At 43.4% G+C, this 14,541-nt stretch overlaps 1 protein-coding gene across 1 annotated transcript; it reads left to right on the top strand.

The window, feature by feature from the left end:
• Nucleotides 1-5,785: 5,785 nt before the first annotated feature.
• On the top strand, nt 5,786-13,115 carry LOC106815466 (PQ-loop repeat-containing protein 1-like). The gene is made up of 4 exons (XM_014819929.1): nt 5,786-5,849; nt 6,597-6,813; nt 11,871-11,973; nt 12,644-13,115. Exons 2-4 carry the CDS (start codon nt 6,653-6,655, stop codon nt 12,713-12,715), a joined length of 336 nt encoding a protein of 111 aa, XP_014675415.1. The 5' UTR covers nt 5,786-5,849; nt 6,597-6,652; the 3' UTR covers nt 12,716-13,115.
• Nucleotides 13,116-14,541: the final 1,426 nt, after the last annotated feature.

Genomic DNA, 14,541 nt, shown 5'->3' with positions numbered 1-14,541 from the left:
GTACTAGCCCGTTTGCAGAATTCTTGCCCACGCGACCTCTTTCCTTGTAGTTGGACTCGGATTCGCAACGCCATCGGAACAGGGCTAGCGTCACGGGATGTGGATATGCTTGCAAAATCGTAATGCTGTGATAAACGCGCTCGGCTGGGCTTGCATGCTCGGGTAACCTGGTCGTGTCTAGCGTGGCGGCTACGTGTAGGTGTTATTTGAAGTGTATGCTGTGTGTGTTCGTGAGATTAATGTGGCATCGAAGAACAACCAGACAGCTGCCGCCCATTGTCTGACCATGTTTCATTGGCAACTATAGGAACGGCATGACCTGAATTATTCAGACAGTGGCTAGGCCAAAACAGACGCATACATATCTTTCGCCACATGATAAATTATTACAATTGTTGTAGATTGACGAATCTGGTTTTCATGTTCTAATATTTATAGTATATACGAGGATAATGAACGCTCTTTCGCGTTGCGCCAACGCAAGTAGCAAGCGTATGGTATGCGGCGTTATGGTCTGTTTCGGGTTTTTTCCGCGTGGCCGTTCTGAAAATCAAGGTGCGCATTGCGAAACATGGGCGGGTATGGCGGTTGCGTTGAAATGTTCGGTTTGGCTCTGGGATAATTGACACCGGTGGTTTGCCGTCACACTGAGGTATAGTTGCTAATTAACCAACGGCTGGAATACTATAAACGGGAAGTGTTAATATTTGGAACAAAAGAGCAGAAATGCTTAGATGATCATTTTAATGTGGACTTATACCGTAATTGTTCGTAGTTTGTCTAGCAGCATAAGAGACTTTTTTCAAGGAGTGCATGTGTCAGGCGGTGTATCTGACTAGTCACCACACAGCTGTCAAGGCGTTAAGGCCGGCGCTACCGAGTACTTAATGTTTGCTCTAACGAGATGGTCTCTAATGTAGTTCTCACTAAGTCCTGTAAGTGTGTTAGTCGTCCCGCCGCACTATTTCGCGGTCTATGAACGTCACCGTGTAAACTGCGCGGGGTCAGGATGCTCATGCGGTGTGCGGAGAATAGCACCAGCAAGTACACCTGGCACGCCTCGGCGCCTGTTCCTGCGTGCCCACAGGACCAACATGAAATTTGAATAAGGAGACTTAATCATATTCTTCTTATTCGTGTTGCTTTCGCTGCACGAGGACAGTGCGGGCAGCTTGCGTTGCGTATCTGTGTTTTGCGACGCGATGTGGGCATTGTGAACCGGCGGCCATTTGTTAATACATCGAGCCTTTATATTTATTAGGGCGAGATAGAGTTGATTAGGAAGACATTAAGATTTTTGTGGGTTTAATTTACGCAGTTATATTTTGGTTCTTTGAATGGAAAGGTTAAAGCGTTCCGAGTAGTGCCTGTGGCCGGCTGGGGTTCACTTCTACGAACAATGTTTTTGGGTCAGAGTCTTCTCCATTGTCATAATTATCAAGTCCGTGTAAGCTGTATCATAGCTGCTCATTCAAGAGCTGAGAGAGTCCATGTCCCCCAGGGCACTGGCCGGAACGTCACACTGGTGTACTGGGCCGGTCATACCTACCGGAACGCGTACGCCTGGCACTATCTAATAGCCGGATCGTGACCTCGCCTACTCCACTCAACGAGTCTAGGGAGTCGCACTACGCTACTCCGGTGAAGCCCTAACCTTAAACCATATCTATTTATCAATAGTTACCAGGGAGGTTCGGTAGTACCGCACCGCGTACTCAGTACGTTCCGGCAGTACCCTGGGACATAGGACTAAGAATGCATTAAGACATTACAGTTAGTTACTAGCTGTCTGCCCGACCAGTGCTGGTGTGCTAACGCATAACAGCAGCCTGACGTCCATCCAATGGATTAACTCTTGTACCGGTTGCGAAAACTGCCGAACACTGTCGTATATCCTCCAAATAAGAAAATCAATCTAAGCATTTCTGCCTGTTCTTGTGATCAAGTAATGTATAAACATTACAGCTTATAGTATCAGCGTTTTTATTACAAACTAAACTACTCCGCCGTTGCTGTGCAACAGTGTAAATATCATGAGCCGAACCTAAAATTATACTTTAACCGCCACCGGCATGTTTCACTGGCATTCTAGCCGTTCCGATCGGAGGTGGAAACCTCGACAACAGTAACATAACTACCATAGCGTTGCAACATCGGGTTGGCGACTCGGGCAAAATAACATCATATACTCGTATATATATAATAATCAGGGTTCGCCCACGAGGATGTGAAATTCCAACAGGGGGAGGGGAGGGGAAGGGGGAGGGAACTAGGAGAGTCCGGGGGCGTGGGTGGTTTTGTCTAACCTGTACCACTAATAATGCGTGAAATCGCACCGACACCAGTATAGGGTATTTGGCGTTACTTGTATACTAAAGATAGCGAGTCGGTGTAGCTGTATGCTTGGGTGTGGGACAGGTTAACTTGTAATTTGCATGCGTGCTGCGTGCATGGCGTGGCACGTAAAAATAACATCTCGCCCGGCGGTGCTCCTGGTCGAATATTGGAATTCTTGACGATCGATTTCGCGGCGCGTGGCAACTTTTTATTGTGGAATTTAATCGGTCGGAGGAATTTAACACGCCGCAACGATTGTCGAAAAGAGTGGGGATGAGTTTTACCCAAACGGGGCCGCCGCGCCTTTGCGGCAACGCTAGGAGAACCCTTGTAATATTAAAAACATTGAAACCATGGAGACATATCTGACAACAATTAATAAGTATCATTACGAAGAATCATGTACTGGCTGGTGTTTAGCCTACCATTCTTGAAAAATCCAGGTCCATTGCATTTAGTCGCCGAACATGGCGACATGGCGGCGTCTGGTTGTTATTCATGTCAATTCATCTCAAAATAATGCATAACATCGATAAATAAGTACGCCCAGTACTGCGAACAAGACATGAGTTTATTAGATTGTTTGAGCTATTAATATTATTACGGTAGCTGTTGCGATGTTTGGGATACCGAGCCATAAACTACAAGTATTCTTTATGCGGCAAGAATTTTGAAAACGGTCTTCATAACCCTAGCAAAGACCGTTTCTTAGAGCTACTGCTGATACTGAGTTACTACTACTAGCTCCAAGAAACGGTCTTGCTAGGGTTAGACTATGTGATCATAATATCATGAGACTATACTGTATTGTATAGACAATGCCAGTCGACAGGCCTTCGTCGGGCTCTAAGTCCTAAGCTACACACGGCTACATAGACCTACAGTACACTGTACAGGCCCACCGATTTCAGATCTGACTCTACTGGAGATGCATTGTTGAAAAGTACTAAGTAGCAGATCGATGTCTAAGCCATCATAAATACTGCCTGTTGTGTTGATCTGTCAATTTTGATCTATTAGACTTTATAGAATACTTATTATAAAGGTTACAATGTTATATCTCAAATTATAAGGAAACTGACAGAGATGACAAACGTCAGTTTTTAAATATACTGGCATACGTATACATATAGAATATAGGCAATCAGGCGTCTCTCCTCAGGATGAAATTCAACGGGGGAGGGAGTAGGGGGGAGGGGAAGGGGGGGGGGGGAACTAGGGGGTTCGGGGCGTGTAAATTTTTTACCGGACGGCCTAATATTGGTAGATTCGGACACAGCGCATCGACGGTGTTTGGGGTTTTGTATATATAGGAGAGTAGCGCGAGTCGGTGTACAGTAGTCACCCAGACTCACAGTTAACTGCTGCATTGTCAGGTTAACTCTGTTCTGTTCTGACGTGCATGGTCAGATGTCACTGTGTCTTAGGGGCCAATTCTTGAGGATCGATTCGGTCGCTGGTCAAAACTGTTCTTATTCGTGTGGAATTTCCAAACGGGGCGGAGGTAATTTTCTAAACGGGGCGCAACGATTCAAAGGGGGGGAGATTTTCCAAAGCGGGGCGGCGCGGCGCCCGTTTGCCAACGGTGGGAGAACGCGCTGTACTATATATAATATATATTATATAATATATATATATAATATATATATTACATATATATCATTATAATAGCTGAAGATTTATTGGCTGTTGTATCCACAAAGTATACGCTATATCAGATTTTATATATGTTGTTACTCTTGCAGGAATTTAAAGCTAAATGAAATCATACCAGCTCTAAATGATTTCGAAGCCTGAAGGAGTTTGAGTGGCATGATGACACTAAAAAAGCACATCACTTGGATGCTGATGGTGCAATGATCTTCGCTAGTTGTTCCATACATTCCCCAATATAGAATATTAAGCGAACGGAAACTGCAGATGCGATTTCCACATACGTGTGGCCTTGCTTTGCTGCATGCTAATACGCTCAGGATTCTCTTCTGGTAAGTTAAAACTTTTTTTAACATATAATCGAGTGAAATTTTAAATGTCTGTTGACTGCGTGATCACTGAAATGGTCAGCTAATCTAAATTTCCATAATTTTTAGGCAACCAAATGTCTACTTCCAAATTGTTGACAGCTAGTTTTAAATTACTGCTTGAAGTTTTTGTGTGGTTTTTGAAGATTTTTTTTTAACTGTAATACTAAAACACGTAACAGCATGCATAACATTCCTCGATTGTGACTACAAAGCTGCTAACGTTTATCGTTCGCATGGAGAGAATTAGCGGCTGCAAAATTTTGTTTTGGATGTGGGCAGTTTCTCTCTGTTTGTCACTGATGTCACTATGCACTGATATACTTTTTGATCTAAATATTAGCCTTCACATGCAATTTAACACTCCAGAACTTCAGGCTGTGCAATATTTGCATGAACGTTCCTGTGGGCACTGTTGAAGAAAGTTAAACATGCGGAGTCTCCTTGAAAAGTTCATAAATCTATAGTTCAATACAGATATCTGTGTGATCCCCTGAAATTAAAACGCTGCTCACTACTCCAGTTGAGAAACACATGTCCATGGAGAGAATGTTTATCTAATGGGTGAAATAGTGTAATCTATGTGCAAAATCAACTAAATAGGCCCTCTGAATAGAACATGCAGCTATTTACCATGACAGACTTAAGTAAACCTTAAAACAAGCTCTGCTAAATTTTCTGTAGAAACACGTTACATAAATGGGTTCTTTATCGGCATTGTACACATGATTGTAAATTTTGATTTTAGGTTTGGCAACATTCATTGAATCGCCCTACTTGCGCAATAGCATCATAAGCTAAAGCAATGATGTGATGATGCTTGTGCAATCAAAAGCTTTAAAATATAAAAGTGAAGCTGATTTCTTCCAAAGTAAAAACTTCTCGTAGTGAATTCATTTTCTCTGTGTTCGCTCTCTCTCTCTGGCTCCTCTCTCTTCGTCTCTCTGCTCTCTCTCTCTCTCTCTCTCTCCCTCTCTCTCTCTCTCTCTCTCTCTCTTTCTTTTTCTCTCTCTCCCTCCTCTCTTTCTTTTTCTCTCTCTCCCTCCTCTCTTTCTTTGTATCTCCTCTATTTTCTATATCTCTCTTTCACTATTCCTTTCACTAAATCCATCTTTCGCCCACTTTCCACAGGTTAATGGTCTACTCTATTGTCTATTCATATTTTTCTATACACACTACATTTACGTGTGCATGTATGTGTACCATTTGCTGTGTGTGTGTGTGTATATAACATCTATAAGACTACCTATCTATAATACCAGGAGTGTATAATATAGAGATATATATATTATACACTCCTGATAATACTATTCTGTTCTCTGTTCTCTGTTCTCTACTCTATACTTCTGACTCTTCTGTTCACTTTATTTCCGAAAGTGGATGTACTTCTTACTGGACTTCTATAGTTAAACTCATCTTTTTTCTCAGATAGAGACAATGACAGAACAACAATTCAGGGTACACATACTATCACAGAACGCCACTTTCGTGGTAAGAGATAATGATGCAAATAGTATCAGTATACTACTGGTATTTAGGGTGTGAATATGCAGTGCTTGCACACATGAAATACATATTTGCATGACAACACACAAGCTTAGTATGCAGAATGCATGCTTACAGCATACATGAGATGGTATCACTTCTACTTCAAACTTATAAAAGAGTTTCATGTGTGACTCTCACAGAATCATCCACTCGGGTAGAATCAAGAATCTCTGTCACTGAGCGAAAGCTTTTTTGTTCTTCCACTGATTCGGCTGCACATGCCTGCATGTAGGCATGTGCCACATGTATGAGTCTGAGTACTGTGCATGATTCATTAGTGCAATAGACGATGCCGCTCACAGTCACATGCACATATAAGATATCCTGTCCATTTGAGTTGCCTCTGTTGAATAAAAACTCATACGTTCAATTAAAATTATTTGCTGAAACACTAAAATGGCAAGATGAAACTGTAAAGATAACAAAATTGTGATAGCCTGTGCCACTGAATGTGTAAAAGCTGGTAACAACACATAGGGAACGGGTTACAATTTGCCAGTATAATTGCCTTTAAAAAACACTGATACTATACAAAACTCTACGTTTTTTATATATTAAAAATGTTATTACATTTTATATTTTGCATGCAATATTATTTTCCATACATTAAAAATGTGCATATTAATTATTGAAAACAAAAGAGTATGGTGATGTTTTTTTTTTAAACCGACAATGTTTCCTACATGGCAGATTTCGACCGGCAGTACTTCTGGAAGTGGACGTACTTCTCTAGCTATGTTGAGTTCATGGCGGCTTTCTTCGTCGTCGGCTTCTGCCTCACGTTCCTGCTGCTGGAGTCGGACATCTACATTGAGGTGGTCGGCTTTCTCGCCGTCTTCACCGAGGCCATGCTCGGCACACCACAGTTCTACCGCAACTTTCAGAATCGATCTACGATGGGGATGAGGTGAGGTCAGATTCCAGATGGGAATGAGGTGAGGTCGGATTCCAGATGGGAATGAGGTGAGGTCGGATTCCAGATGGGAATGAGGTGAGGTCAGATTCTAGATGGGAATGAGGTGAGGTCAGATTCCAGATGGGAATGAGGTGAGGTCGGATTCCAGATGGGAATGAGGTGAGGTCGGATTCCAGATGGGAATGAGGTGAGGTCGGATTCCAGATGGGAATGAGGTGAGGTGTCGATTCCAAGCGATAGGGGATGAGGTGAGGTCGATCTCAGATGTGAATGAATGTGAGGTCGATCCAGATGGGAATCGAGGTGAGGTCGATCCAGATGGAATGAGGTGAAGGTCATTCCAGATGGGATGAGGTGAGGTCGACCAGATGGGAATGAGGTGAGGTCAGATTCCAGATGGGAATGAGGTGAGGTCAGATTCCAGATGGGGATGAGGTGAGGTCGGATTCCAGATGGGAATGAGGTGAGGTCGGATTCAGATGGGAATGAGGTGAGGTCAGATTCCAGATGGGGGATGAGGTGAGGTCGGATTCCAGATGGGAATGAGGTGAGGTCGGATTCCAGATGGAAAGAGGTTGAGGTCAGATTCCAGATGGGGATGATGGGTTGACGGTTGAGATTCCAGATGGGAAATGAGGTGATGGTCGGATTCCAGATGGGAATGAGGTGAGGTCAGATTCCAAGATGGAGGAGACGGCTGAGGTCGGATTCCAGATGGGAAATAGGTGAGGTCATGATTCCAGATGGGAATGAGGTGAGGTCAGATTCCTAGATGGGGATGAGGTGAGGTCGATTCCCCATGAAGGAATGAGGTGAGGTCGGATTTCAGATGGGAATAGTAGGTGAGGTCAGATTCCAGATGGGGGATGAGGTGAGGTCGGATTCGCAGATGGGAATGAGGTGAGGTCGAGATTCCAGATGGGAATGAGTGAGGTCAGATTCCAGATGGGGATGAGGTGAGGTCCGTGATTCTAGATGAGAATGATTGAGGTCGATTCTCAGATGGGAATGAGGTGAGGTCGGATTCCAGATGGGAATGAGATGGAGGTCAGATTCCAGATGGAATGAGGTGAGGTCGGATTCTAGATGGAGAATGAGGTGAGGTCCGGATTCCAGATGGGAATGAGGTGAGGTCAGATTCAGATGGGGCATGAGGTGAGGGTCGATTCCAGATGGGAATGAGGTGAGGTCGGATCAGATGGGAATGAGGTGAGGTCAGATTCCAGATGGGGATGAGGTGAGAGTTCAGATTCCAGTAGAATGATGGTGAGGTCGGATTCCAGATTGGGAATGAGGTGAGGTCACGATTCCAGATGGGGATGAGGTTGATGTTGGAGTACCAGATGGAATGAGGTGAGGTCGGATTCCAGATGGGAATGAGGTAGAGGTCAGATTCCAGATGGGGATGAGGGAGGTCGATTCTAGATGAGAAGAGGTGACGGTCGGATCCAGATGGCAATGAGGTGAGGTCGGATTCCAGATGGGAATGAGGTGAGGTCAGATTCCAAGATGGGATGAGGTGAGGTCGGATTCTAGATGAGAATGAGGTGAGGTCGGATTCCAGATGGGAATGAGGTGAGGTCAGATTCCAGATGGGGATGAGGTGAGGTCGGATTCCAGATGGGAATGAGGTGAGGTCGGATTTCAGATGGGAATGAGGTGAGGTCAGATTCCAGATGGGGATGAGGTGAGGTCGGATTCCAGATGGGAATGAGGTGAGGTCGGATCGCAGATGGGAATAGGTGAGGTCAGATTCCAGATGGGGCCCTGAGTGTGAGGATCGGATTCTAGATGAGAATGAGGTGAGGTCGGATCCAGATGGAAATGAGGTGAGGTCAGATTCCAGATGGGAATGAGGTCGAGGTCAGATTTCTAGATGGCAATGAGATGAGGTCGGATTCAGATGGGAATGGAGCGTGAGGTCAGATTTCAGATGGGGTTGCTCAAGGTGAGGTCGGATTCCAGATGGGATGAGGTGAGGTCGATTGCCAGATGGGGACAGAGGTGTGAGGTCGGATTCCAGAATGGGAATGGAGGTGAGGTCGGATTCCAGATGGGAATGAGGTGAGGTCATGATTCCAGATGGGGATGAGGTGAGGTCGGATTCCAGATGGGAATGAGGTGAGGTCGGATTTAGATGGGAATGAGGTGAGGTCGGATTCCAGATGGAATGAGGTGAGGTCGGATCTCAGATGGGAATGAGGTGAGGTCGGATTCCAGATGGGGATGAGGTGAGGTCGATTCTAGATGAGAATGAGGTGAGGTCAGATTCCAGATGGGAATGAGGTGAGGTCGATTCCCAGATGGGAATGAGGTGAGGTTGGATTTCAGATGGGATGAGGCTGAGGTCGAGATTTCCAGATGGGAATGAGGTGAGGTCGGATTCCAGATGAATGAGGTGAGGTAATTCCAGTGGGATGAGTGAAGGTCAGATTCTAGATGAGAATGAGGTGAGGTCGGATTCCAGATGGGAATGAGGTGAGGTCAGATTCCAGATGGGAATGAGGTGAGGTCAGATTCCAGATGGAGAGGTAGTTGGATTCCAGATGGGAATGAGGTGAGGTCGGATTCCAGATGGGAATGAGGTGAGGTCAGATTCCAGATGGGGATGAGGTGAGGTCGGATTCTAGATGAGAATGAGGTGAGGTCGGATTCCAGATGGGAATGAGGTGAGGTCGGATTCCAGATGGGAATGAGGTGAGGTCAGATTCCAGATGGGGATGAGGTGAGGTCAGATTCTAGATGAGAACTGAGGTGAGAGCGGATTCCAGATGGGAATGAGGTGAGGTCAGATTCCAGATGGGGATGAGGTGAGGTCGGATTCCAGATGGGAATGAGGTGAGGTCGGATTTCAGATGGGAATGAGGTGAGGTCAGATTCCAGATGGTGAATGAGGTGAGGTCGGATTCCAGATGGGAATGAGAGTGAGGTCAGATTCCAGATGGGATGAGGGTGAGGTCGGATTCTAGATGAGAAGAGGTGAGGTCGGATATCCAGGATGGGAATGAGGTGAGGTCAGATTCCAGATGGGAATTGAGGTGAGGTTCAGATTCTAGATGGGAATGAGGTGAGGTCGGATTCCAGATGGGAATGAGGTGAGGTCAGATTTCAGATGGGGTTGCTCAAGGTGAGGTCGGATTCCAGATGGGGATGAGGTGAGGTCGGATTCCAGATGGGGATGAGGTGAGGTCGGATTCCAGATGGAATGAGATGAGGTCGGATTCCAGATGGAATGAGGTGAGGTCAGATCCAGATGGGATGGAGGTGAGGTCGGATTCCAGATGGAATGAGGTGAGCTCGGATTTCAGATGGAATGAGGTGAGGTCGGATTCCAGATGGGAATGAGGTGAGGTCGATTCAGAGAGGAATGAGGGAGGTCAGATTCCAGATGGGGATGAGGTGAGGTCGGATTCTAGATGAAGAATTGAGGTGAGGTTCAGATTCCAGATGGGAATGAGGTGAGGTTGGATTCCAGATGGAATAATGAGGTGAGCGTTGGATCCAGATGGGAATAAGGTGAGGTCGGATTCCAGATGGGAATGAGGTGACGTCGATTCCAGATGGGAATGAGGTGAGGTCAGATTCTAGATGGGAATGAGGTGGAGGTCGATTCCAGATGGGAATGAGGTGAGGTCAGATTCAGATGGGATGAGGTGAGGTCAGATTCCAGATGGGGATGAGGTGAGGTCGATTCCAGATGGAATGAGGTGAGGTCAGATTCCAGATGGGGATGAGGTGAGGTCAGATTCTAGATGAGAATGAGGTGAGGTCGGATTCCAGATGGGAATGAGGTGAGGTCAGATTCCAGATGGAATGAGGTGAGGTCCAGATTCCAGATGGGAATGAGGTGAGGTCAGATTCCAGATGGGAATGAGGTGAGGTCGGATTCCAGATGGGGATGAGGTGAGGTTGGATCCAGATTTGAATGAGGTGAGTAAAAGGGTGCAGTAGTGGTTTAGTGGATGTCACACTTTATTTCAACTGAGATGTTTCAGGCTCAGGTCCCACTGTGATCACTGCTGTTGTGCTCTTGAACAATGCACTTCTCGTCTCCTTTTTTTTAGTCAACAACCACTGTAGAATTTGGTTTCATGCTGGCATAAGCGTAACGGCCTAACTGGCATAACAGCGAGTGCTTTGTTTGGTACAGCATGGTAATGAAACTAATGCAACACAGTTGTAGATTCATGTGTGGAGCTTAAAGGACGGAAAATCATGAAATGATGAGTCACATTATAAAGCCATTATGATTGTGTGAGTAGTGCACTTATTTTGGCATTTTTGATAGCAGACTATGACCATGGATCATGTACATCAGCTGAATAATAACTATTGAGACTATTTATATATTAATGCCTGTTGTTGGGGGCACTATTCTCTCATAGTGCCCCCAACAACAGGCATTAATGTTTTTAATGCATCACATGACTTTGCAATCTACTCGGCAAATATGAAGTGAATAAGACAAAGTTTCTAAACGAACAATTTCAATTTGTATTCAAACACAATGCGTTATAATAACAATGTGTCGCGCAAGCAATAGTACCTGCGACGTTATCCAATAGAATTTCAACGATTTATCATGTGATGCACTAACAATAGTTAATATAAGGAATCCTTATCCATATTCTAAGTTCACAAACGATCTATTGATATCGGATGTCTACTTTAGCAATATATCTACAGTTCGAATTATTGTTGCACCCCTGTGTGTTGTGTCCCATTTGTTCTGGCTATAAAGTTGGGTCAGATGTCAGCTCAAAGCAATGCTCAATTTCTGTCACCACAGAGCTGTGTGTGATGATAACTCGAGAATCAATGCCACATTTCTGTCGCTACAAAACTGTGTAAAATGTAAAGATTGACTAGACATGACATATCTGTGGTTACAGAACAATGTTAAATATAAGTTCTAATTAACATAACATTTCTGTCGCTCCAAAACTGTGTAAGATGTAAGGATTGACTACACATGACATTTTTTGTCATTACAGAGCTGTCAGAGAACGTGTGTATAGTGACCATGATACATCCATGTATTTTTACAGTGTGAAGATGGTGGGCTGTTGGATGATGGGTGACACCTTTAAGACAGGGTACTTTATCCTGAGGGAAGCGCCCGTCCAGTTTTGGGTGTGTGGACTGATGCAGGTATGCATATGAGAACCGCTTTGGTGATAAAAACGCCAGCTTTTGTAAGAACCCGCCAATATCTATTACAAAATCGATTTATCCATATTTCAAAAGTGATGACGTGAATTTATTACAGTAGCTGTTGAGTTTTATCACACCTGATGATTTTCATTGCTAGCAGTGGCAAGATATTACAAAACTTACAAGTTTTTATCAAATCTGTTTTGATTACGATGGTGGTGGATTCTTTCAGAGGCTGTTTCAATTACGGAAGTGGTTAAATTGTAAGGTGTTGAGATTTTTCCCACTCTTGTTCAGCTCCAACTTCTGTCTTGATTTAAAGTCAGCGTCACCACCAATTTCTAACATCATCGGTCATCGGCATAGAAAAAATATAAATATTTGCACTAGACCAATAATCACACAGATAAAAAAAATTACTAGGCTATATATTTTTTACCAGACCAAGTGTAAATTACAAAAAACTGATGCTCAATGTAATCAAAAATCAATGTAATGCATGTTCTTCAATCACACACCCTTTGACTGGGCCAAGCCCAATTTTTTCATGTACAACTTGTATATTTATACCAGCCATGATGGCCATGTGTGTTGGCTTTGATTTTATTTCTTTGTTCTCAAGCGATGGGAAGTTAATTAAGTTATGCTGTGGCGTTTGCCATTGCAGGTGAGCATAGACCTTGCCATCTTGTTCCAAGTGTGGCTTTACAAGGGGAACGTGCCACATCGACAGCTATAGTTGCAGTCCTGGTCTGTACTGGTCACATCACAACACCATACTGTGATGTTGGGAATGACTGCAACTAGACTTGTCAGGTGATCTTACAAATACCAGACAACTACCCATATATGTATATATAATAGACATGTTCTGTATCACCCCATCTATTCCCTCGGATGGATATAAAATCCTCCTTAACCCCCACGTCTGGCAAACCTAGGTGCAACTGTAATGCCAAATAGTTGTGTTCTCATTCCTGTGCCAACATTTGGCAATATTGCTCAGTTAAGTCATTATAATTGGTTAATTACTTCCAAAAATCCAGTAAATTCCTTCCTCTGCTCATTAATTTACAACTATTTAGCTCGATACTGCATAATAATATTGTTAGAAAATGTAAATAAATATGTAAAAATTATATATTTTACTAAATTTCTTTTCCTGGGTGGACTTACCGAATTACCACTAAGTCTGTTTTAGTACTCCATATCTGCCAAACCTAGGTGCAAGAATAATTTCTTTGTTCTGACTTCTGTGCCAACCAAATTATTGCTCGGTGAAGTTTTTATTACTTGTAAATTCCACCTGAAGATGGCGCTGCTAACAAATTTACAAATTGCATCTCACATTGCAATAAGAGACTGCAATGTCATTCTGTATACTATTCATGTATGCTTTTAATATACATTGAAGTGTGTAGCTAGAGTATATTGCGTGGAAAGCAACAGGCAACCAGTATTACTCAATGTGCACAATAAGTGAGATCGGAAAGTCCCGCCGCCATATTGAGGTCAAAGTGCAAGCAGTATAACATGACTTCGGCGCGCCATTGAGAAGCACACGAACAATGTCAACAGTTGTGCGTTTTTACTTTCTGCATTAACACAAACATTGCACAATGTCCCAAATTGGCACAATCATATATATAAATGTTTCTATAAACAGAAAGGCACCTGTGAATTGAAGTATGATGTTATTGAAGAGAAATATAGATGAAAAACCTAGACGTTCCGACGCAGCCGTTATCTTTGTATTAGACTCGACGTCAGTGTAACGCGAGTGGAACTGTTGACTGTCGAGCGCGGACCTGTCTATCTGCTTGCTAGCTCGAGCTGGCTCTATATAGCTTCTAGTACTAGTACTACTAGTAGTAGTAGTAATAGTAGTAGTAGTAGTAGTAGTAGTAGTAGTATCCACAAAGTATACGCTATATCAGTTTATTATGTTTTTACTCTTGCAGGAATTAAACTAAATGAAATCAACAGCTCTAAATGGATTTAGAAAGCCTGAAGGAGTTTGAGTGGCCAGATATGACACTAAAAAACATCATCACTTGGGGTGCTGCTGGTGCCATGATCTTCGGTGGAGTTGTTCCATACATTCCCCAATATAGAGATATTAAGCGAACGGAAAATGCAGATGGATTTTCCACATACGTGTGCCTTGCTTTGCTCATTGCTAATACGCTCAGGATTCTCTTCTGGTAAGATTAAAACTTTTTTTTAATCTGAGTGAAATTTAAATGTCTGTTGATGCGTGATCACTGATGGTCCATAATCTAATTTCCCATATTTTAGGCAACAAATGTCTACTTCAAAATTGTTGACAGCTAGTTTAATTACTGCTTTGAAGTTTTTGTGTGTGTTTTTGAAGTTTTTTGTTAACTGTAATACTAAAAACCACGTAACACATGCATTCCTCGCATGTAGACTACAAAGCTGCTAACCTTTTCGTTCGCATGGGAGAATTAAGGTGCAAAATTTTGTTTTGGATGTGCAGTTTTCTCTCTGTTTTGTCACTATGTCACTATGCCACTGATATATTTTTGAATCCAAATATTAGCC

Source organism: Priapulus caudatus, unplaced genomic scaffold (genome assembly GCF_000485595.1).
Source record: "Priapulus caudatus unplaced genomic scaffold, Priapulus_caudatus-5.0.1 Scaffold1121, whole genome shotgun sequence".
NCBI classification, from domain to species: Eukaryota; Metazoa; Priapulida; class Priapulimorpha; order Priapulimorphida; family Priapulidae; genus Priapulus; species Priapulus caudatus.
The sequence above is the reverse complement of the archived record's forward strand: the minus strand, read 5'-3'. Positions and strand labels throughout refer to the sequence as shown.

Excerpts from the sequence above, each read along its gene's own strand:
- LOC106815466 (XM_014819929.1), top strand. The coding sequence starts at position 6,653 with ATGGCGGCTTTCTTCGTCGTCGGCTTCTGCCTCACGTTCCTGCTGCTG. Across the intron at positions 6,814-11,870 it reads CGATCTACGATGGGGATGAG|TGTGAAGATGGTGGGCTGTT; the intron begins GTGAGGTCAGAT and ends GTATTTTTACAG. Across the intron at positions 11,974-12,643 it reads GGGTGTGTGGACTGATGCAG|GTGAGCATAGACCTTGCCAT; the intron begins GTATGCATATGA and ends TTGCCATTGCAG.